We start from the raw sequence: 20,157 nt of genomic DNA, 5'->3' as shown, positions 1-20,157 counted from the left end.
GTTTGTGAATACAGACATAGCATTACCTTCACAGTACTACATACCACGTGGATAGCGCTGAGTAAGTGAGGTAGGTATCAATGTTTTCGATCCTCAAAGGCCTGGAATCCCCTGGATCCCTGTAAGAGTACACAGCAAAATCCCAGCATCGCACGTTGATTGGCCTATGGGATGAAAAGATTCCCAAAGCGGCAACTACATAAGCTTTTTCTTTTCCCCGGGCCATTTAGAATTGGAACTGTACATGTAGGTTAAATGTGTTTACCTAGGAAGGTGCAGATCAGACAATACTTTCATCCTAACATTTGAAACAAGCTTTGGTGGGTTTCGATGAGAATAAGGCAGTGACCAGATCTGAATAAGGTTAGGGAAAACCTTGAGGGCAAGGTCAGATGAACTTTATTGGTCTTATTATCTGTGACTGGGTGACCACTGACTACTCCCAGATCATTCACATTGTAGCTGCCAACTACCCCAGGTACCTGGTTGACGAGGATCGAGGATTAAGGTATATAACGAATCAGAATTCTTCATCTTTCATCTCTCATCTTTCATCCGGTCTCTCAGTTGTCTCCTTCCTAGATTCATGAGAATTAGTTAGTACTGTTGTACTCTGGCACTTTCCTTGTCGTTGCAACGAGCACAGTACACGAAGGCATTTATCACAAATACAACCAAACCTTCCACAATATTTAAACATGCAGTTCCTCTACGCCTTTCTTCGACTGAATCTATTCTTCAGTACCTACCTGCCTACCAAACTACTTTTTCTCTTTTATTTTCCACTCATAATCATTGAGCAGGCTCTTTACTCAATAACATATTGGACCAACATCTTCACGAATCAGCATTCTTGAGGAATCATATTAAATCAACTTTACTTGACTACTCATATCAACACTTGTATCGACACTTATATCGACACTTACATCACCAAAATCACTTCACTTTATTTAGTCTTGTCGTACCTGCTTGGATGCCGCGATTTCCCATGGCCTCCTCTCAGTTAGATATCGCCATGTCTAAAGGTAAAGCCTCTTTGTTTTTCTTATTTTTCATATCATGACAGATAAATAAAAACTAACAAATCAAACAGTTGTGTTGACCAAACCAACCCCTTCATTATGGAGTAAATTTCCCTACGAGATCACCAATATGATCTTCCAAAACGTAGCGCCTGCAGACCGTCCGGCCTGCGCAGTCGTATGTCGGGAGTGGCAGGTCGAGATGGAGAAGCAGGCCTTCAAAACTCTTGACATCAGCAGTGATGACGTGGTGAAGTTTTATGAATACGTTGCCCGCAACCACCGCCGCCAGACCTACGTCAAAGACATCGTTTATCGCATCCAGCTCCCCGATAGCCTCGCCTTTGGTACCACCCTACCACGCCAGCCTAGTCGGCGGGACCGGCAACGCGTCGACGAGGAAAACCAGCGGCGGCAACAGAATCGCCTGCGCTTCATTCAGGCCATTGTTCATGTGTTGCGCATTCTCTCCCTCTGGAAGGCGGAGCCGTACTACAAGGCTAACACCGGCAATGGCCTCGCCCTCGAACTCGCCATCGACTACAACCGCGGCCCGGACCCAGCCGAGCTGTACGGAATTACGGCGTTCCATGAGATGAGCCTGCGCGAGCATATACACGACTATCAAACTTGCCGAGAGCACTTGCCCGAAGTCCCCGTTGTCGGCACTTTCCGCATCCTCCGAAGCTTCTTCAGCTGTCTCGAGGAGCCCACGCGCGCTGAGATTATGCTTGCCTTCCCGCGCCTCACCCAAGTCCGCTTCGAGCAGTGGTACCGCGATGCAGAATCGACCTACGCGATGCCCGTGCCTTTTTGCGCCCAGCTAATGACGTGGCCGCGCTCCGTGCGCAAAATGTCCATTTACCAGGCCCTGGGCGCCGACTTTGGTGGCCCGGACGTTGATGATGAGCCGAAGCTCGAGCATGGCGACGACGAGACCGATTGGTGCATTCTACAGACACGAGTGGGAGCCGAGCTCGCCCAGCGCAGCCGCAGTATGCAGGAGCTTAGCGTATGCAACGTTGTCGAGGCTGAGAACTTCTTCGTTGCCTTCGAGCCGAGCCGCTACTACCTGGCCTCCTCGCCCCACATGGCCAACATGCGCTTCCTCACTCTCACCACCTCCAGCATCAGCCCCCATGCTTCCGACCGCCGACTCAACCTCCCCAACCTGCTGAGAAACATCGCCTTGTTCATCCCGCACATGCCCGCCTTGTGCGTCTTCGAGCTCTTCAAGGCCCGCGACGTCGAGGCTGGCCGCTTCCAAGTCGTCGTCGAACAAGAGCATCTGCAGGCTCCCCGCATTGTTGTCCGCTGGGCGAGCACGTGGCGATTCACCATCGAGGACAACGTCAAAATGGCATGGATCAACGCGGCCATGAACTGTGATCGTCGTCGCAACGTGCACTTCGAGAAGGAGGAGCTGATAGCTGAGAGCGAGTACTTCGGCCCCGCGCAATTCATCGTTGATTACTTGCTCACGCGGCACAACGTACTACACCCCTCCACGCTCCAGGACATCGCCGAGGATTCCTACGACGGTCACGGCGATGATGATATGATGACGGACCCGCTGGTGAAAATGGGGTTCAAGTCTCCGCGGACGGAAAGCAACGATGACGACGACGAGTACAGCAAGGATGCAAAGAAGGAGGTCAAGATTCTCAAGCGGAAGATGTATGATGCAGAGGAGGAAGTAAGACGACTGAAGAGAAAGATTGAGACGATGCAGGAGGAAAGAGGAAGCATATTCTCCTCATCAGTGCCATCTCTATGGTCGGCTTTATCGACTTAGGGTACATATTTCTGGATTTGGTTTTGAAGATTCTGTTTTTGAATCTTAACAGCGATGGGGAAAGGGGTAATAGCCAGCGATATTGTTTCTTTTCTTCTATTTCTTGTTCTTATTCGGGTTTCTTGCCCGGGGTTTTTATATAGCGCGGTGTTGATAAGCGGGATTTGATTTTTATGGATACAATGAGAATGGCACAAGTCAACGTTAAAAAAAAGGAAAAAAGAAAAAAAAATACAATACCCACGAGAAGTTATCACGGGAGAGAAGAGAAAGGGTGGAAATAAGCGAAGGAAGGGAAGAAACAAGGGGGATGGGAGTGCTCGAACGGGCTTACATACATACATACCTAGTAGTAGAAGGTAGAGGTCCGAGATATAGATCCTGGATATCATCATGTCTAGGTTGGGGAACTACTCACTTGACTACTTACCACGGTACTTACATACCCACTTGCATAAATATAAATAAAATACAAAATAAAAAACCTCTAGTCTATCTATTGTTGTTTGTCTGCCTGCCTGCCTACCTGCCTACTTACTACTATGGATATCAAGGAAATACACAATACAATACAATACAATACACCTCAACTACTATATATCATCCATGTGACTACCTAGTAGGTAGGTATAGCCGCGAACCCGGAACCCACGTAAAAGACGCAGAACAACAACAACAACAACAACAACAACAACAACAATACCTAGGTACCTATAGCTGCTTGCACGGGGTTCTTCTAACATATATCTATCTATCTATCTATCTATCTATCTACCTCCGTCCCCAGGGACATATACATATAACCAGTCGTCTTTGCTCTAGCTTACCTAGCTTACCTACTAGGGGCTAACTACGAAGTAGGTAGATAGACGCTCGATAGTGATAGTGAGAGTGAGGGCAAGGGTGGCGGGGTGGTGAGGAGGGCGAAGATGATCATGAGAACGAGAACGAGAACGAGAACGAGGATACCTACATACCTAGGTAATGATAATCAATCATGAGAATGCGGATGAGTACCTAGGTATGGCAACGAGAAAAAGAATAAGAACAATGATGGATGATGCTACCAAAGTACCGATTAACAGCTAGATCTACAGCTACCTACTGACTTACGTAGTTTAATTGATTCAATCCGCGTACGCATAATACAATGTTTTGTTTGACTGATGATCATACACACACACACACACTCTCTCTCTCTCCCATCACCCCCTTCTTTTCACACTCTGTTTCTGTTTTCTGGTTTCTATTTTCTGTTTCTCTCAGCCTTGTTTCCCATACCACTTAATAACACATACACACTTTACTGCCTTACTCAATACTTGATTAACCCTTAAACTCAGCTAACCCGTCGTCCTCCTCCAGTAACGTGATGAATGAGAACGGGGTAAACATGCTACCCGCGAACTCGGCGTACTTGGACTGCGCCTCGACCCATTGGAGGCGAAGAGAGTGCAACTAAGAAGAAATCAGTGTTAGCAAAATAATCATAGACAACAGAGAGAATTCTGGATGGGTTGGTACGTACCATGGCACTGCAGCCTTCCATACAAATGAGAATAGCGCAGGAGAGGAAAAACCACAGGTAAAAGGCGACAACGACCATGATAACGCCGACAACGCCAGGCCTGGCGAGGGAAGGACCGAGAGTCATGTCCCAAAGCACAACGCTGAGCTGTTGATGAGCAAGCGACAAGGCCCAGAGACGTAAGTAGGATGCCGTGTGCGAGACACAGTTCAAGCAGAATTCTGTTCATCGATTAGTTTCATAATACTGACCAGGGTGGCATCGAATCCACTTACCAATGGTATGAATGACTTGGTGAATCATGACCTCACTGAACTCGAATTCCTCGTGTTCATCATCGTCACCGTGCGCGATCATAGCAACACCCTCACCATCGTCCGAGTCCACACTATGGCGACCATTACCGTTACCCGCCACATGGCCATCGCCTTCATCATCATCAAGTGCCGAGACCCTAGACGGCTCACCTATTCCGCGATAGCCCTTAGCGCGAGCCTTGTTGTTCTCCCATCGCAGGTAGAATGGCTTTAAGAATAACAGAATGGGAACCTGGGCGAAGGCGAGGAGCAACAATGTGATCTGGACACCTTTCTGGCCTCGGTAAAGAGGTATGTCCAGGTTGGTAGGCTGCAAAAACATGTAGATCAACATGTTCAAAAGTCCAGGGGGCTGTTCTCCGATGGCGTACCAATCTACGGACCACTTGTAAATGATGCAGATAACAAGATAACCAAAGATGGACTGGAAGAAGATCATGCCAGGAATGAAGTTGCCCCATATATCAATCGGCTTCTTGAAGTGTCTCGCGTTCAAGTAGGATAGGCAGAGCGAGTAGGTCATGTGCGCCCAACCGAGAATGATGGACATCTTCATCTTGTAACTGTTGGTAAAGAGTAAATTATTATCCGTACCGTGCCAGAACCAATCGAGACCGAACGGATATCGGGTGTCGCCCTTGAGCTTAGCCACTAGGGGTTGGCCCTGTTGCCATCCTTCAGGTACGTCCCATTCCCAAGCACTGTCGAAAAAGGTGAAGGTCTTGGAGAAGACGTCGTTATATATGAGACCGGTGTAGAGCGAAAATACAGCCATGACCAAGGCAATATATCGTCCATAGTAAATCATGGCGAAAAGTTCAAAGGTGACCTTCTTTAGGGGCTTCTCCCAGTAGATCATGGCCAAGGAGCCAGCAAACATGATGGTCGCGTGACCGAAATCTCCGAACATGACGGCGAACAAGAACGGGAAGGTAACGATGGCCGGTAGGGCAGGGTTGATCTCCTGGTACGTCGCCGTACCATAAGCGTTGATGATAGTTTGGAAGGCCTCTGTGAATTTGTTGGTCTTCAAGTAGGTCGGAGGAGTCTTGTTGGTTCTGATCTCATTGATAATGGAGGGAACGGACAAGCCTGCTCGGTTGGTCACATCCTGGAGTGTAGACCGAATAAGAGGTAGATCATTCGTAGGACACCAGCCTTCGGCGATCAGAGTACGCCTCTGTCGGTCGAATGAGAAGAGATTGAGGGTTTGGTAGGCTGCCTTCTCCTTCGTGATGAGGATCATCCACGCGGCGAGGGATTGAGCGATCTGGGTCAGCTCAGCCTCGAGGGTCTGCTGGGTGTTGTGCAGGACATTCTGGACATCGTTGAGACGGGCATTAACTTCATGCATCTGGTCGCGACGAAGATCCGTGTTCTCATCAACACTGTAAATATCCGCGCCCATTGACTCCGAAATCTTTCGAATCTTGGCCAGGATCTCTTTTCCGTGAGCGAAAATAACGAACACGTTCTTGTTGATGGCGTCGTTGTTGCTTGGGTTAATCAAAGGCTCGGGAATCTCAGACTGGTTCATGTAAAGATTACCGCGCAGAGTTCTCCAGAGGATACGCTCGAACGCTGCGACGCGATCACGGTCAATGACACCAGCGACGAAGCCAATGTTCACACCAGATAGAGAACGCTCAACATCACCGGCATGATTGTTGTGTTCCACGTCTTGGAGTAAAGGAGCATCGTCGTCCTCGGTCGAAGCTCGAATCTCCTCAACGTTTCCGTGGGCGCGATCAAAAAAGCCACCGGCCTCGCGAAGAACCCATCGCCACTCAGTCAATTCAACCTCGCGCTTCTTCAATGTCTCGTAACTGTCATTGAGTTGAAAAATGCGTTGCTCGAGGCTCTGGGTTCGTTCGGAAAGCTCGTCGATCTCGGTAGTGGTAGGGGGAGCAAGGGTTTCGACATCGAGATCTAGCCTTCGTAATGGTATATTCGATTTTTCCATCTGGGCATAGAAGTAACCTAGCCATACATACGTTAGACATCGCCTCGTGTTGAAGTTTGCTGGATGGGATACGAAGACGGATCAGTACTTACGAAGTTGTCTTTCGACATTATCCAGTCTTCGAATTTCCTGGGTAAAGGTACGTTGAAATGCGCTAACATCGCTGTTGAGCTACGCGTTTATTAGTTGTTGTTTGGGTGAGTAGGAGATCAGGGCGTGAGGGAATCAGGGGATGAAGGGCGTACATCACGAAATTGGACCAGTCCAAGTTCTCCCAACGCGTTAACACATTCGCGGCCAATTTCGTTGGATATGTATAATTGCACCATGCTCATGTCCGCTGAGCGAAACATGGACTGCTTTGAAGTAGCCATATTGATGGCGCTGCGCTTCAAAGCTGAATGGTGATGGTTTAAAGATGACGACGAAGAAGAAGCTCCGGAAGAAACGTCGTAACCTTTGCAGTTCCGAGAAGTTGGAAGCTACTAATTCGGGATTGATTGTGGCTGGGTGTCACGAGGCGCGTAAGCTAGATGTGGCTCATGCATTTGTACCTATGTACCATGTACATCTTGAACATCAATTGAACTTGAAGTCATTCATGTAGTATGACGTAGCGCTGGTATCGCTACCAGTAACGTCAATTCTCTTTACGACATATTGTCATATTTCGTACTGCTTAATAGAATACATAATTGAATTCCTAGAGAAATATCAGAAAGCTATTCCAGGTAAATACAGCAGTAATGGCTACAGCACCTAAATAAAGCAGTTCAGGGCAATCCATAGTTTCTACATAAGTATATCAAACTATATATAATTGATGAAAATACCTACCTAATGTACATAGTTCTTTGCTATATTCCATCCATAGATAAAACAACCAAACCCATATCCGCCTACCTATTATACGGATATAAGATGTAAAGCCTCCCTCAAGACACACCCACCCATCCCCCTTAGAAAAGACATCTCTACCCAGATAACCAAGACAAGACACCGTCAAAACGACTCTCACGGATAATACCCCATGTAACAACCTACCTAACCTACCCTATTACGTAGACACAAAACCAGCCCCAACACAACAAAGCAAAAAAGAACCCCCTTAACCCCCGTCGGTCCGAAAGGGTGTCAAAAAGAGTAACATATACCACCTAGGGCAATATATGAGTTCTTTATCCCCCATTGAAAACGACGAACAATACGGCCGAGATTTCCTCGTATAAGGGGTCGTATGTAGATAGGTAGCAAACAAGTATATGTAGGTAGGGTAGGTAGGTAAGCACCTCGGCTAGGTATGTACCTAACATTGAAAGCACTTAGCTTACATCAATGGTATCTACATAAGGGAGAAGGGAGAAGGGAGAAGGGAGAAGTAGGCGAGGGAGGATGTGCGGGTGAGTATAAGTGTAAGCATATCCTACCTAACCTAACCACTTGTTTGCCTGCCTACCTATCTAGATACCTACCTGAATACATACGTATGGGGTGCCTGGAACTACCAACATAGGTACGGTGTAACACCTCAGACATAGACAACTTATACCATCACCATTATCACCAGTGTCTCGTCTCACACAACATCTAAGCACATCACATCACATCCATGCACAAGCACAAACACAAACAAAAACCATCGTCACCACAAAAGACCACAGCATACACAAGACAATCGAACCTCAACATACAGTACACAACGCTCACTCGCTAGCTACTACCTATAATTACTACCTACCAAATCTATTCTCCAACTCCAACTCTCCAAAAAAAAAACCCCAGCATCTTCTTCGCTCTCTTTTCGCTTTCTCGCTCTCTCTTTTTAAAACAACAAGCTAGAAGACAACATGATATCAATTGTATTAGCAATAGACTTTTTTCTTTAATCAAGGTATCGTGAACAACCACCCTCTTTTAACCCTCCTATTCAAGTCAATTCAAATCGTTTCGTTTCAAATCGTTAGCCCAAATCCCCCTTTCCCTGAACCCCGGCCTGAACCCCAGAACGCTATGTCGGTATCAGAAAATCCAAAGAAAAAAAAAGAATCTCTCCTCGAGACGAGACGAGATACAGGTTGGACTGGGGGGGAAAAATCCCCTTTCCGTGGTATAGGCGAGAGGAGACGCAAGGTATAAACGCGGTTTTGCCTCCCATTTATAGCTTTCGCTTAAACATGTACGAGCCATACATGCCGCCAACTTCGGCACAGGCAATGGGTATCTTGCGCATGCCCCAGAACGAGGCGCCCATCTTCCAAGACCGAAGACCGGAATCCCTGGGTCCGTCCTTTGGCTCGTGGAGACGGACAAGCCACGCCCTGCTTCCATTCTCGGTGACTGTCCACCCTAGCAGCTTCACAACCGGCGACTTGGCTAGTCGCGTGTACAAGTCGTCAGTGATCTCGATCACTTCCAACGGCGACGAAAGCTTCTTCATGATGTATGTGTCGCGTCCAAATAGAGAAATAAAGTCGAGTTCGGTGGCGGTATAATCGGATAGATCCAGGTATTTCAACGTCTGTGGGACCCATTCCAGCTGCTCCTCTAAATTCCCGTCCTTACTCTCGTCGGGGATGAAGAGACGATCGATATCCGAAATCTTGAGTCGGCGGCCTAGCGCAAGCTCTTCCAAGTGCTTTGTCAGTGGCCGTAGTAAATCGATATGAGAAGGGGCCATCTTGCCCCCCTTCAAGCTTAGCGAACGTAAGGTATGAGGAAGAACAGGAATTAGTTTGGTAAGGTCATCTTCATCGAATAACTGGTGGCTGCGAGCGTCTACTCCGAGACTCAAAAACACCAATTCCTGGACTGCGGGGTGGTTTGCCAAGAAGTCAATCACAACGTCAGCTGTCAGCAACCTACACTTGGCCAAGTTGAGGTGTGTGATTCTGGCGTTGTGGGGGATGGACTGGAGTGCCTCGTTCGTAACGCGAGTTCCCGCGAGATCCAAATGCGTCAAACTTCCTAGTCGGGGGAGCAATGTCTCGAACACGGAAGCTGGTAGAGTAATGCATTTGTGCAAAGAGAGGCGAGTAATGCCGAGGTTGTCTGGCCAGTCGGATGAAATGATGGTCTGAAAGGCGTTCTTGAAAGATGTGGACGAGCAACCGCAAAAGTCGAGTCCCTGCAATCTCTCGAGTCCAAAGAGTAACTTCCGTAGAACATCCGCGCTGAGCTCATCTTCGACATATTCCTGTGCCAAAAACTCACGGAGGAAGGGGGTCAGCTCCAAGCATTGCAGCAATGTCTCCGGCGTAAGGTTGCGGGTAGTAGCACGCTCGCTTGCCGTCGAAAAAAGTGTCGTCGGGTTGAAGTGACTGAAGTCGATGCGGCGCACAATGGTTCCGAGTTCCTGGTTCTGTGAAACGTGAGACAGGAACTTGCGGAAGATTCTCGAGTGCGGGATCGTGATATTCTTGTAAAGCGCGTTTAGTGTCGCCGAGTGAAGTGTTCTAGACGTCAACAACAACGACATTAAATCCACGTTACGAGCAGAGACTCCATTTGGTGGTACATCAAGGACCAGATGATCAATGATTTGGCCTATTATAAGGATCAGTTCGTAAGCTACATGATCTAGCTGCCGGGACGGGATACAAAAGTTTCTACTAACCAAGTATTTCAGCGGGCAATCTCTCAATGGGAGAGAGTCCTGGAGGTGGTCTTTCAGGATCTTTCTTCTTTTCTGGAGTAGCCGGAGTCGACCAAACGATTTTCAAAGCTTGTAAATCTCCATAACTCTTGCTCGCCTGCCTCCCCTTTACGCCGATCTGCTTCCAGCCCTGGAAGCCTTCGGCGGCGACGGCTGGAAACCAGCAGCCCTGTAGTTTACTGTTCGGTCGTGTTACGGGTGGGACGAATTGGGTTTGAGTGGTGGCCATTTCCAGTGGCGACGGGCGGTCTTCGATAGCTTCTTCAGCCGACTGAGAGTAGGAAGAGACTTTAGTACTAGTAAAGTTCTGTGCTATTTCAGAGTCAACTTCTCGGACGGATGAAAAGGACGAGCGGGTAGATTTGTCCGGCGGAGTAGTGCTTTCAGGTTGATCCATCTTGTCATGTAGGTTGGGAATAGGGCTCTGTTTAAGTTTGCTGCTCCTACGCAGATGGTTTGGGCGTCCAACGACAGGAGAGGTGATTGTTCGATCCATAATCGGAAGATGAGCCAGGGTTACAGTCGCACAGGCGAGGAAGAGATGCAAGATGCGGTCTCAATAGCGCAATGGATCCTTTTTCTTGTCTTCCTTTCCCGGGTACGACACGGTATGGTCTACCGACCATCTACCAAAGTAGCCAACACCCAAGCAACCAAGCAACCAAGCACCAAAGCACCCCAGGGACACCACCAAAGGCAACCAGGTTTCACCACGCGATGCAGAGAGATGGCCCGGGCAAACCTGGATGGGTTTTCTGTTAGTCAAATCACCGATTTCTTAGGTAACAGCTTTCGTTGGCGCAATGCGGGGAAAGACTGATGAGATGGATTCGCCGTGTAATATATAGGTAGGTATGTATTTTCTTTTTGTTCCCCTTGTATATGTACTTTTCCTTTTCCCGTATATTGTAATGTATTATATATTCCAGGGCTATTAAGAAAAGAGTGTGTTTAGATGGTCGTTTAGGTAGGTATATTCAGTTCTGCGTCTGCGTCTGTGGCATAATTTAATTGATCCAGTTCAAGGATGGATTTTGCCAGCCCGGGGGTGGCACGTTAAAGAAACGGGGCGATGCTAGTTGTTCATCGTCGTCGTTGGAAGTCGCTAGGGGGTATCGAATTCTTCATACGTAAATATGGAGTATCCATGGACAAGACAAGAGACCAAGACCACCAAGCGTGAAGCTACCAAGTCTCACGTGGTTGAGCTTTCTGCGGGTTCTTTCTTTGAAAACTGCTAATGTCAATAGTATGTACCAATAGTACTATTGAATAAATTAGTAGTACTAATAGTATAGTACATGGAAACCCAGTTATCAACCAGCTGGGCCTTTGTGATTTCAATGTTCAAGTTACCGTTTAATGGAGTGAGGCATTGTATGTAATGTACCTATACTAAAAATCATAAGTATGTATATGTAGTGTCTATACTTGCCTACATACCTACTACATATGTATGTAAGTAGGCAATGTAGGCAGTATAAGCAGTTGCACCCACGGGCCATAGCAATAGTAAGTGTGCACTAGGTAGTTAGTACACTAGCAACGTTGAGCATTGAACAACTTTTGCGAGTGGTGTCAACATAGAATGTGTATATTGCGTATGTGTGTAGATACCTACATACATACTGTATGGCCGGCCCCGCAGGTGGCTAGAATTGGTTATGGAAGCAAACTCCCATGATTCCATTTTTCATGGATTGGGTAATGGAAATGAAAGAATAGCAGAGGGATTGGATTCTTCTTTGTCACCTGAGCTCATTACCCACCAACGCTTGTTGCCATCGAGACCGGCGGCAAATGGGTGAGAAGAAATTCGAAAGGTCGCCTTGGCCTTTAACGAATGCTCCGCTTAGATAGCTATTTGGTAATGAGAATGTCCAGAACGTTCAAGAATGTTAAGAATGTCAGGCGATCCCAGACCTGCTGCTGTTACGGGGTAATATCGTCATCGCGATGAAGAAATATTTTTTTTCATTTTATTTTTCTCTTTTCGTTTATTTGTTTTAAAAAAACATTTTTTCTGGAGATCCCGGAGAAAGGATGAACATTGAAAGTTCAGGATTTAGAGCTTGCGGAGAGAGGAGCAGGGAGAGGGTAAAAATTGATTTGATACTCGGTGGAAGATTTTGTTCAATGTTTGTCAGACAGTAGGTAACTAACTAACTAACTAACTAGACTGTTGGCTGTGACTCTGTGAGTGGCCTAAGTGGCCTAGACACATATTAAGGCTAGCCGGGTTTAGCGAACTTCAAAGTTTCTTAAACCTTCAGGGCTATCCTAGGTATGTTTCCGTGGACCCCCGTTCATGGGTCCGTCAACTAATGCCTTGGCAAATTGGCGCAACACCGTCAAATTGGTTAAATTGTCTTCAATGTTCCCTTTTTTCCCCAGATTCAATTATACCCTTTTACGAATTCGATACTTGGAACATCGCAAAGTTGCAAAATGATATCAAATTTCAATACTACAGTAATACGGGCTCGTTGAGGAATGACACCTCGCATATTTCAAATTGCCCACACTTTTTCTTATTCTTCGTCTTTTTCTACTGTATACTAATACTTCGTAATTCCCTATGTACATACATATATTGCCACTTGCTCCAACGTAAGATTATACTCTTAGGTAAGAGTAATAAGAAGTAGCTCGTCTATAGCTTTTTTTTTTCTGCTTCGGCGTCCGTTAACGGAGCTTACTATATTTATGCTCGTATCCGAGTATCGTGACCAGCTTTTGCCATATTGCGCAATGATACCACATCATGCTGCCCCCATACATAAAGCCAATATACGTTTCCAACATTAGCTTTTTATTCCTCCTGATCACTCAGCCTTTGACACACACATCGCAAGAAAGGCCATCTTTGAACCAGCTACGTATGTATGTACATGCATACCTATGTACATACTATGATGAATATCATGTAACCTACGTAGTACGAGTAGACAATGCAGATTATATGACAAGAAACCGTGTACTCCAATCAAGCCAAAAACAAGTGAGGAGAATTATGTAATATCTCAATGAAAGAACGACATTCTTACATACATGCATACTATTCACAAACATTAGCTTGACCGCTCTTGGCTCCGGTCTTGGCCGAGTAACCCCTTAGACTGCCGTTCCGGAAACGAAAAAAAAGAAAAAAAAAGCACTGATACATAAGAGTACATAGCTAGGCAGGTACCTACGTAGCTCTAATTTTACGTCTTCCACGCGACCTAGTTCACGTGGCCAGAAGAAAGCAGAGAAAGGAAGGAGAGGGAGAAGAAGGGGGGCTTGTTCTTCAGGAGGGCTTACGCATCAGGTGCCCCAGGAACAGAACAAAAGAAGAAGAAGAAAAAAAAGTTCTTAGACCACCCAGCTGCCCGGTCCCCCATTGAGAGGCATCTATGTATTGATCCAATGTTATAATCATTAGGTACTAGTTAGCTGTCCACTCTTGCCCATTGTTTGCCAAACCAAAGCTTTGATGAGCCGGACGTGCCGATCTAGGGCAGGTAGCTTTTAGTGTACTACATAATAGTACTTACAGTAGTTCCAAGTGCCTCCCGTTTAGAAACGGGATGGTGCCCTGGTGGTGTTAGTGTAGCTAGTCCGACCTGCATGGAACCTACCTAACTATAAGCTAATTAATAACTTACAAAGGGGCATACATACATATACATATTCAGATTAGTACGTTTGCGGGGAAAAATAGCCTCATGTCTTGGTCGACCGAGTCCACGTGGCCAATCAGCTCTGCGTATCGCCTTCTCCAAGTTTTAGAGCATGCGGCTGATACGACGGTATCAGGCCTGGGAAAAAGGACAGTCAGGGGGCAGTTAAGAAGTACCGATGGGGCCGCACTGATCGTATACCATACTAGATTAGGTGTTAGCGTTTTAAGCTTGCCCCATAGGTACTTAGGAAGACTAAAAGTAAATAAACGATTAAAAGTACTATCATTAATAAGATAAGTGCTGTTAATAGGCCCACCCATTAGCGCGTTATTTAGGGCTGTCCTTTTTCCCACCCCTAAGACCATAGTATGGCGATAGGTTGCCTACATACCTAATGTAATGCTACCATGAGCCTGGGTGTCTACGTAAGGGGCACATCAAAGGTGGGTTTCTAGTCCAATTATTCAGTCAACGGGTGGCGGCGCCAACTCCTTTTTTTTTTTTTTTTTTTACCAAGCCTTTATCCGTCCCTAGTTCAGGGTTACATGGACGTATGTAGTAGGTATCTATTACTAAGAGTATGCATGTTTCCATGTAGACCTTACGTTGTGTATGTATATATGCATGGAGAATGTAGATACCTACATGTATGTAACTTAGGTACACTTCGACCCATGGACTACAACTTACATCACGTAGCTATGTGCATACCTACAGTAGGTAGGCAACGACCAAGGTTCCTAGCATACGAACATCGAGAGTAACTATATGTTTCTTTCAATAAGCTATGATAATATTGTTTGAGTTTGACCGGCACCTTATAGAGGTCTGCCAAAGTCCTATAATAACTGTAACCAGCTTGATGTAAGTGGTACACATATGTATCCATGTAAAATAAACATTGAACCCGAGAGAGGTACCCAGTGTACAGAATCAACCACACCTAGCTCCTGTTCGCATGACTTCTCAATATACCCCGAGTCGATATGATACTATCGCACTAAAAAGCCATGGAAACCTCACCAACCCTATTGTCAGACACCTATTCAGCTTCCTAAAAAGAAAAGGAGACCATGAATAAGTACTAGGTATAGGTACCTACGCTTTAGATATCTAGTAACTCCAAAATCCGATACGCCACAGTATACGTGAGATCATGTTGCACCCGTCCTGAGGCCCCGGTTTTCCCAACCGGGTGCCGAGCTGTCGTGACTGCAACTAAATGGACGCCGTGAACTCCTTTAATTCTAGAAAGGCGCTCCATATACCCGTTGAAGCAAACGCTATGACGAAAGGCGCATCACCTGCCATTTACCTTCTTTCCAGCCTTCATTCGATCTTTGCAGTTATCGCAATACCATTTCACTGCCAAGATTGTTAGCTCATCTAATCTACTTTAACGTCCGTCCATCTCGTAAACTTACTATTCGATGGTGGAGCTTCTTTGAGACCAACACAGTCAAGATGGAACCACTCTCGTTCGCAGTCATTAGCGTCGCAAGCAACCATCTCTCCGTAACTAACACCATTGCAGTAGCAATAGAGTGGTTCGTCAGCATCAACGTCGCCTTCATCGTCGCCCTGGACGCTGCTGTTGGCGTCTTCGTCTGCCACTCGGGCTGCAACTTGCTGAGCCGCGCCTTTCTTATGACTCCTCTTAGCATTAGTTGTCGATGTATTTCGTGACGACCGAGATCGTGGTTGGGGGTCCGGGAATGATCCTAAAGCCGGCGTTGACGGCTTGCTGGTTCGTCCACTTTTAGTAGTGACTATGCTTGCCGCTGTTGCTGCTGGCGGGGTCTGTATGAGATCCCCCTTGAGTTCCGCATCATCCCCCTTGGCAGGGGGCTTACTGCTCGTCGTTGCGTTACTAGCGCTCGCAATAGCGAGTACTGCTTCTTCCTTGGAAGCCTCAACCTTGATGGTGGCGATCGTCTCTTTGTTTGAATTGTTGGTGTCGGGTAGGGGGCGAACACCATTCTGGGCCGTCGTAAGCTCTGGGGGTGGAGCTACGATGCCATTCGGCCTATTGGACGCGGACGAAGTTGGTCGTTGTCGGCCATTTTCTACGTTGGACTGTATGGAATTCTGCCTCGCTCGAGATGAGGCGGGGCGAACCGAAGCTATGGAGGGTGCTGGAGAAGCACGGGCAACGACCTTTGGGTCGAAGTTAGGTTGTATCGGAGAGGGTGCCATTGCAGGCGAGAGTGCAGCGACGGCAACAGTGGCTGTTTTACTGCAGAGTAAAGAGTTAGCGAAAACGAATACAGCAAAGCTATAGAAGCAGGGTATGTATGCTCACGTCTTTTTTGAGCCGCCATTGACAGTCGGGAGAGCTTTGCGCTTTTTAGGTTGTTCAGGAGCCGGTGTCGCCCTCGGGCTAGAGTTCTTGGCCTTGGTGGTGTTGCCGTTAAAGACTGAACTCATAGCACGTTCCATGGGCTGTCCACCATTGGCAGCCTTGTTGGCCTCAACCTTTCGTCTTTTAGACGGGGGGTTTCCGTTAGTAGTAGTCGCAGCGCCCGCCGTGATACCTAATCCAACCGGCGCATTTGCGTCGGCATTTTTTCGGGACTTGTTGTTGTTATTGGAGCCCCTTTTCGCCGGCTCGCCTTTTTGCTTATTATCGTGATCGTCTGCGTCTGAATCTTGGTGAGGGTGCTTAAGCCCCTTCTTGGCCATGATCGCTTGTTTTCTCGCGTCGCTTCGCGCAGCAGCTTCGTCAGCGAGCTGTTGGGCAGCGGCCGTAATGGTAGCTGCACCATCTCGGCGCGATCGCTCGGCTTGATTTGCTCGATTGATCCTATTCTCAGGATAAGCCCAGTGTGTGTTACTGCCCCATTTAGCCTCGTCGCTGAACTCAGCCTCAAGGTGCGGCCACACGTCGTTGACCCGAGATAGCTGTTTAGATAGCGCTTCGTTCGCAGTGGTCATGACGTGGTTCTTCTCTTCTAGCGACACAAGCATTTCTTGGACCTTCAACGCGGTTTGACGAAAGAGCTGTCGCCGAGGAAGGTTGCCTGGATCAAAGACTGTAGAGCTGTAGCTATCATCGGTCGATCCAGCAGGATTGCCGCTTGCGGTGAATCCACTAAAGCTGTTCTGGGCGCTCATTGGCGTTGAAGCCGCGGCCACGCTGCTTGACGCATCGTTGGTATTTCTAGGTTCGGGGGGGTTCGACTTAAGGACAGCGTCGACAAGCTGGACAAGCGTCTCCTCAGGAGCAAATATTTTGGCGTCGACTTCTTTCAAAAGAGTGAAATGTCGGACGAGGTCTTTAGGTAGTGATGATATAGCATCTGTGAAGTATGTGATTGCAGGGAAGATCTCGATGGGTTGGTCATTATTGTGAGTGGTTCCGAGCGACTCTCTAACGGCGAGAGTGCGGCCAGAGGTAGACGTGGTTCGCGGGGGGTTCGCTCGAGTCTGACGGACAGGTTGAGCTCTTCGGTTCGAGGATGGACCGGCGTCTGCTTGAGGTGGTTTCGCAGTCTTCATCTTGGTGTATTTTTTTTCTTTTTCGAGAAAGTGGGTGGGTATTAAATAGTAAATGGTAGTTGTGGTCGAGATGGGGAGACGGGTATTGAATGGGATAGAAGGCTGGCTGGCTTGTTGTTCGAGAAGTTTGCAGTCTTTGGCGTTGAGAGTAATTTGACAAGGAGCTTCAAATGTTGAAGCTCATGTCATTTTGTGATATGGAATAGCCAATACTAATAAAATTAGGGTGAAATGTAACGCAAAAGAAGCTGCATGGAAAGGGGGCGCAAAAAATAAGAGAGGAAGAAGAGGACGGCAGCTTGTATGGACGAGATTTATTAATTGCAGGTGAGTCGGCAGCGGACGGCAGCGCTTTACTCTTTACTTTAGTTAGCCTGGGTAACTTTACAGTGACCTACTAGGGACCCCCATTGCGCGCGGGTTTCTATCGGCGGGAAACTTAAGGTTTGGCAATGTGGGCTTGCAGACGCCACAGAAAATGGTAGTTTTAGCCATTTTGATTGGTCAGTCTGGACCATGACAAGCGACTCAATTGATCCGATAAGTAGGGTATCTTTAATCAATTAATCCGTCCTATATTTTCTATGTAAAATGAGCGATAAGAAATGATAAGATAAGCTACCCAAAGCCGTAAACGTATGTACCTACTAATATGTAATCACCGTAAACAATGACACTTCTCCGCTCCTAGCCCCCTCTCCCTCCCCTGCAGGCCTCGGCGTCATTAGAGAGAGTCCACTTTGTTACTTTATTCGTGTTTTGCTGGCCGATTTCAAATGTACAGTAGGATCCCGACACTTGTCTCTGCAGGTGATTATGCATACTGTATGTAGGTCTTGATGTATGTAGGTATGCTGGCAGCTGCAGACGATGTAGGTACGTCTAGTCTGTATGTGCGGGAAGACATCACTCTTCAACAGACGGATGGATCTCTTAAGCATCTAGTATCTAACATATGCATGGTGTCTTATGTACTTGCAAGGAGATCACAGTCTATATTGTTTAGTAACTCACTTCATTATCTACTACACCTGACCTGACTCAACTTGAGTATTGAATGGGTAGGAAGGTTGGTAAACAAGCATTATGCTATCATGCTATTACTCGCATGTAAGTTTTCAACAGGTACGCCTCGCCGTAACGCCAATCCAGGGTATGCCATACAGTTTGCCTATCTATTCATTTTCGGGAACCCTCCTTCTCGTTCAGCTTCTTCTGCCTCCACTGCCATTCTAAAAGGATGGGGATGAAATGCCATAGGTCAAACTCAGGCCAAAGACACTTCAAAAAGAAAATCTGGGTGTTTTCGTGGCACTGCCATAACATGAAATCGCTCAATCTAGTGACACCACTAGTTCGAATAAAGATATCCAGCGGTGGACATTCGGCAGTATAGGTATGACTATTGATAGTCTCAGCCGTGATAGTCTCCGGGCTTTGGAACTTAACCGTCTTCACCGGTGTAGACTTCAGAGGAGGCGACTCGGGATCAAGCGCTGTAGTGGAGGACATCGAGTCATCATCAGATTTCATATTCTGATCTGTCGAAGAGTCCATAGGCGAAGACGAGTCCGACCTCTTTGACTTGTTGGATCTAATCTTCTGGGAGATTCGCGTTTGGGAAAATGGTGTAGTTGAGAGCCGAGGTGCAGATGTGTATTCGTCCACCGTAGCCTTGATCGCACTGGTCATCTCGGCCCTGGAGGTATAGGGGAAGCATATGTTAAGCACGGCACTGAAATTTGATAGTTAGCATTGTTTAGGAGGGGCGGTATTCCGGTAACCATCAAGGAAGAAGCTTACTCCTTGTTATGCTTTGTCATCTCGATAGCTCGGTCAACGTAAGGTAACACATCGGCTGGTATCAGGTCCCGCTCTCCCAACACGCGAATACCAGCGCCATATCGGTCGAGAAGCTCCCCATGTTGCACAAGCTGTTCTAGCTTGACTTTGGCCATTGCCATTAGGCCACCTACTTCGTGTCTAGGTCGGTTGAAATTCTCGATACTAAAGGCGTAGACTGTGACAACCTTGACGCCACACTTGTAGCAGATCTCGAGAACACGCGCAAGAGCTTCAAAGCCGAGGTGATGGCCTTCTATAGTTTCGATCTTATGGTTTTTGGCGAAGCGCCTATTTCCATCCATCTCGAACGCGACATGTAGGGGTATAGGACCCTGCTTGAGAGTGCCTATGAGCAACTCTCGAGCATTTTTGATCATCCATTCTGCCGGGGGGGACTTGAAAAGCCAATTTGTGATAGTGGAAAGGTATAGGTCGGACATGGTGAAGGTTCGTGGCTGAGAATGAAGGATATGTAGTTGGAAACGCAATGAACTATGATAGGTATATTGTGTGAAATTAAGGATAGGAAACAGTCAGTCGAAGGGAAATTAAATAAATAAAAAACACAGTGAATTAAAAGAAGGTTCAATGTTAAGTTTCTCGCATATTGATACTGAAATCATAAAGAGGAGATGACGACGAAGGTGGCTTCAAGCCGCAGTGAAATTGATGATGATACTAACCTAGGTTAGAATGTAATGACTGGGCTGTACAATACAAGAAAGATGTACACCTGTCGACGCCGCCAATGGTGTTACAAAGTAACAAAACAGTGGCCAATTCAAGATTCTTAGCACAGTCTCCATAAGTACCTTATCGATACTGATAAGGCTGAAGTTCAAGGATCATGATTTCAGCTCTTGGAGATC

At 46.9% G+C, this 20,157-nt stretch overlaps 5 protein-coding genes across 5 annotated transcripts; 1 reads left to right on the top strand and 4 right to left on the bottom strand.

Moving 5' to 3' along the window:
* Positions 1-1,018: 1,018 nt before the first annotated feature.
* GGS25DRAFT_530451 (uncharacterized protein) lies at positions 1,019-2,820 on the top strand (the record flags this gene model as incomplete). The annotated part of the gene is made up of 2 exons (XM_049265383.1): positions 1,019-1,028; positions 1,097-2,820. 2 exons carry the CDS (start codon positions 1,019-1,021, stop codon positions 2,818-2,820), a joined length of 1,734 nt encoding a protein of 577 aa, XP_049119482.1.
* Positions 2,821-3,932: 1,112 nt separating this feature from the next.
* On the bottom strand, positions 3,933-7,067 carry GGS25DRAFT_483729 (V0/A0 complex, 116-kDa subunit of ATPase). Its single transcript, XM_049260400.1, has 5 exons — positions 6,874-7,067; positions 6,721-6,799; positions 4,624-6,645; positions 4,349-4,569; positions 3,933-4,278 (listed from the first exon to the last, which is right to left on the bottom strand). Exons 1-5 carry the CDS (start codon positions 7,000-7,002, stop codon positions 4,147-4,149), a joined length of 2,583 nt encoding a protein of 860 aa, XP_049119481.1. The 5' UTR covers positions 7,003-7,067; the 3' UTR covers positions 3,933-4,146.
* Positions 7,068-8,324: 1,257 nt separating this feature from the next.
* Positions 8,325-11,480, bottom strand: GGS25DRAFT_206570 (uncharacterized protein). Its single transcript, XM_049256840.1, has 2 exons — positions 10,242-11,480; positions 8,325-10,171 (listed from the first exon to the last, which is right to left on the bottom strand). Exons 1-2 carry the CDS (start codon positions 10,774-10,776, stop codon positions 8,784-8,786), a joined length of 1,923 nt encoding a protein of 640 aa, XP_049119480.1. The 5' UTR covers positions 10,777-11,480; the 3' UTR covers positions 8,325-8,783.
* A 3,236-nt stretch (positions 11,481-14,716) lies between these two features.
* Positions 14,717-17,818, bottom strand: GGS25DRAFT_483721 (uncharacterized protein). The gene is made up of 3 exons (XM_049260399.1): positions 16,248-17,818; positions 15,370-16,181; positions 14,717-15,310 (listed from the first exon to the last, which is right to left on the bottom strand). Exons 1-3 carry the CDS (start codon positions 17,441-17,443, stop codon positions 15,246-15,248), a joined length of 2,073 nt encoding a protein of 690 aa, XP_049119479.1. The 5' UTR covers positions 17,444-17,818; the 3' UTR covers positions 14,717-15,245.
* Positions 17,819-18,428: 610 nt separating this feature from the next.
* On the bottom strand, positions 18,429-20,086 carry GGS25DRAFT_483719 (Undecaprenyl diphosphate synthase). The gene is made up of 2 exons (XM_049260398.1): positions 19,247-20,086; positions 18,429-19,178 (listed from the first exon to the last, which is right to left on the bottom strand). Exons 1-2 carry the CDS (start codon positions 19,726-19,728, stop codon positions 18,623-18,625), a joined length of 1,038 nt encoding a protein of 345 aa, XP_049119478.1. The 5' UTR covers positions 19,729-20,086; the 3' UTR covers positions 18,429-18,622.
* Between the last annotated feature and the right edge of the window lie 71 nt (positions 20,087-20,157).

This window comes from Hypoxylon fragiforme (assembly GCF_022984875.1).
Source record: "Hypoxylon fragiforme strain CBS 206.31 chromosome Unknown GGS25scaffold_3, whole genome shotgun sequence".
Lineage (NCBI taxonomy): Eukaryota > Fungi > Ascomycota > Sordariomycetes > Xylariales > Hypoxylaceae > Hypoxylon > Hypoxylon fragiforme.
The sequence above is the reverse complement of the archived record's forward strand: the minus strand, read 5'-3'. Positions and strand labels throughout refer to the sequence as shown.

Coding starts and splice junctions, on each gene's coding strand:
- GGS25DRAFT_483729 (XM_049260400.1), bottom strand. CDS start 7,002: ATGGCTACTTCAAAGCAGTCCATGTTTCGCTCAGCGGACATGAGCATG. Junction 6,646..6,720: donor TAATGTCGAAAGACAACTTC/GTAAGTACTGAT, acceptor ATGTATGGCTAG/GTTACTTCTATGCCCAGATG. Junction 4,279..4,348: donor TGGAAGGCTGCAGTGCCATG/GTACGTACCAAC, acceptor ATTTCTTCTTAG/TTGCACTCTCTTCGCCTCCA.
- GGS25DRAFT_206570 (XM_049256840.1), bottom strand. CDS start 10,776: ATGGATCGAACAATCACCTCTCCTGTCGTTGGACGCCCAAACCATCTG. Junction 10,172..10,241: donor ATTGCCCGCTGAAATACTTG/GTTAGTAGAAAC, acceptor TCCTTATAATAG/GCCAAATCATTGATCATCTG.
- GGS25DRAFT_483721 (XM_049260399.1), bottom strand. CDS start 17,443: ATGAAGACTGCGAAACCACCTCAAGCAGACGCCGGTCCATCCTCGAAC. Junction 16,182..16,247: donor AATGGCGGCTCAAAAAAGAC/GTGAGCATACAT, acceptor TTTACTCTGCAG/TAAAACAGCCACTGTTGCCG. Junction 15,311..15,369: donor AGAAGCTCCACCATCGAATA/GTAAGTTTACGA, acceptor CAATCTTGGCAG/TGAAATGGTATTGCGATAAC.
- GGS25DRAFT_483719 (XM_049260398.1), bottom strand. CDS start 19,728: ATGTCCGACCTATACCTTTCCACTATCACAAATTGGCTTTTCAAGTCC. Junction 19,179..19,246: donor ATGACAAAGCATAACAAGGA/GTAAGCTTCTTC, acceptor ATCAAATTTCAG/TGCCGTGCTTAACATATGCT.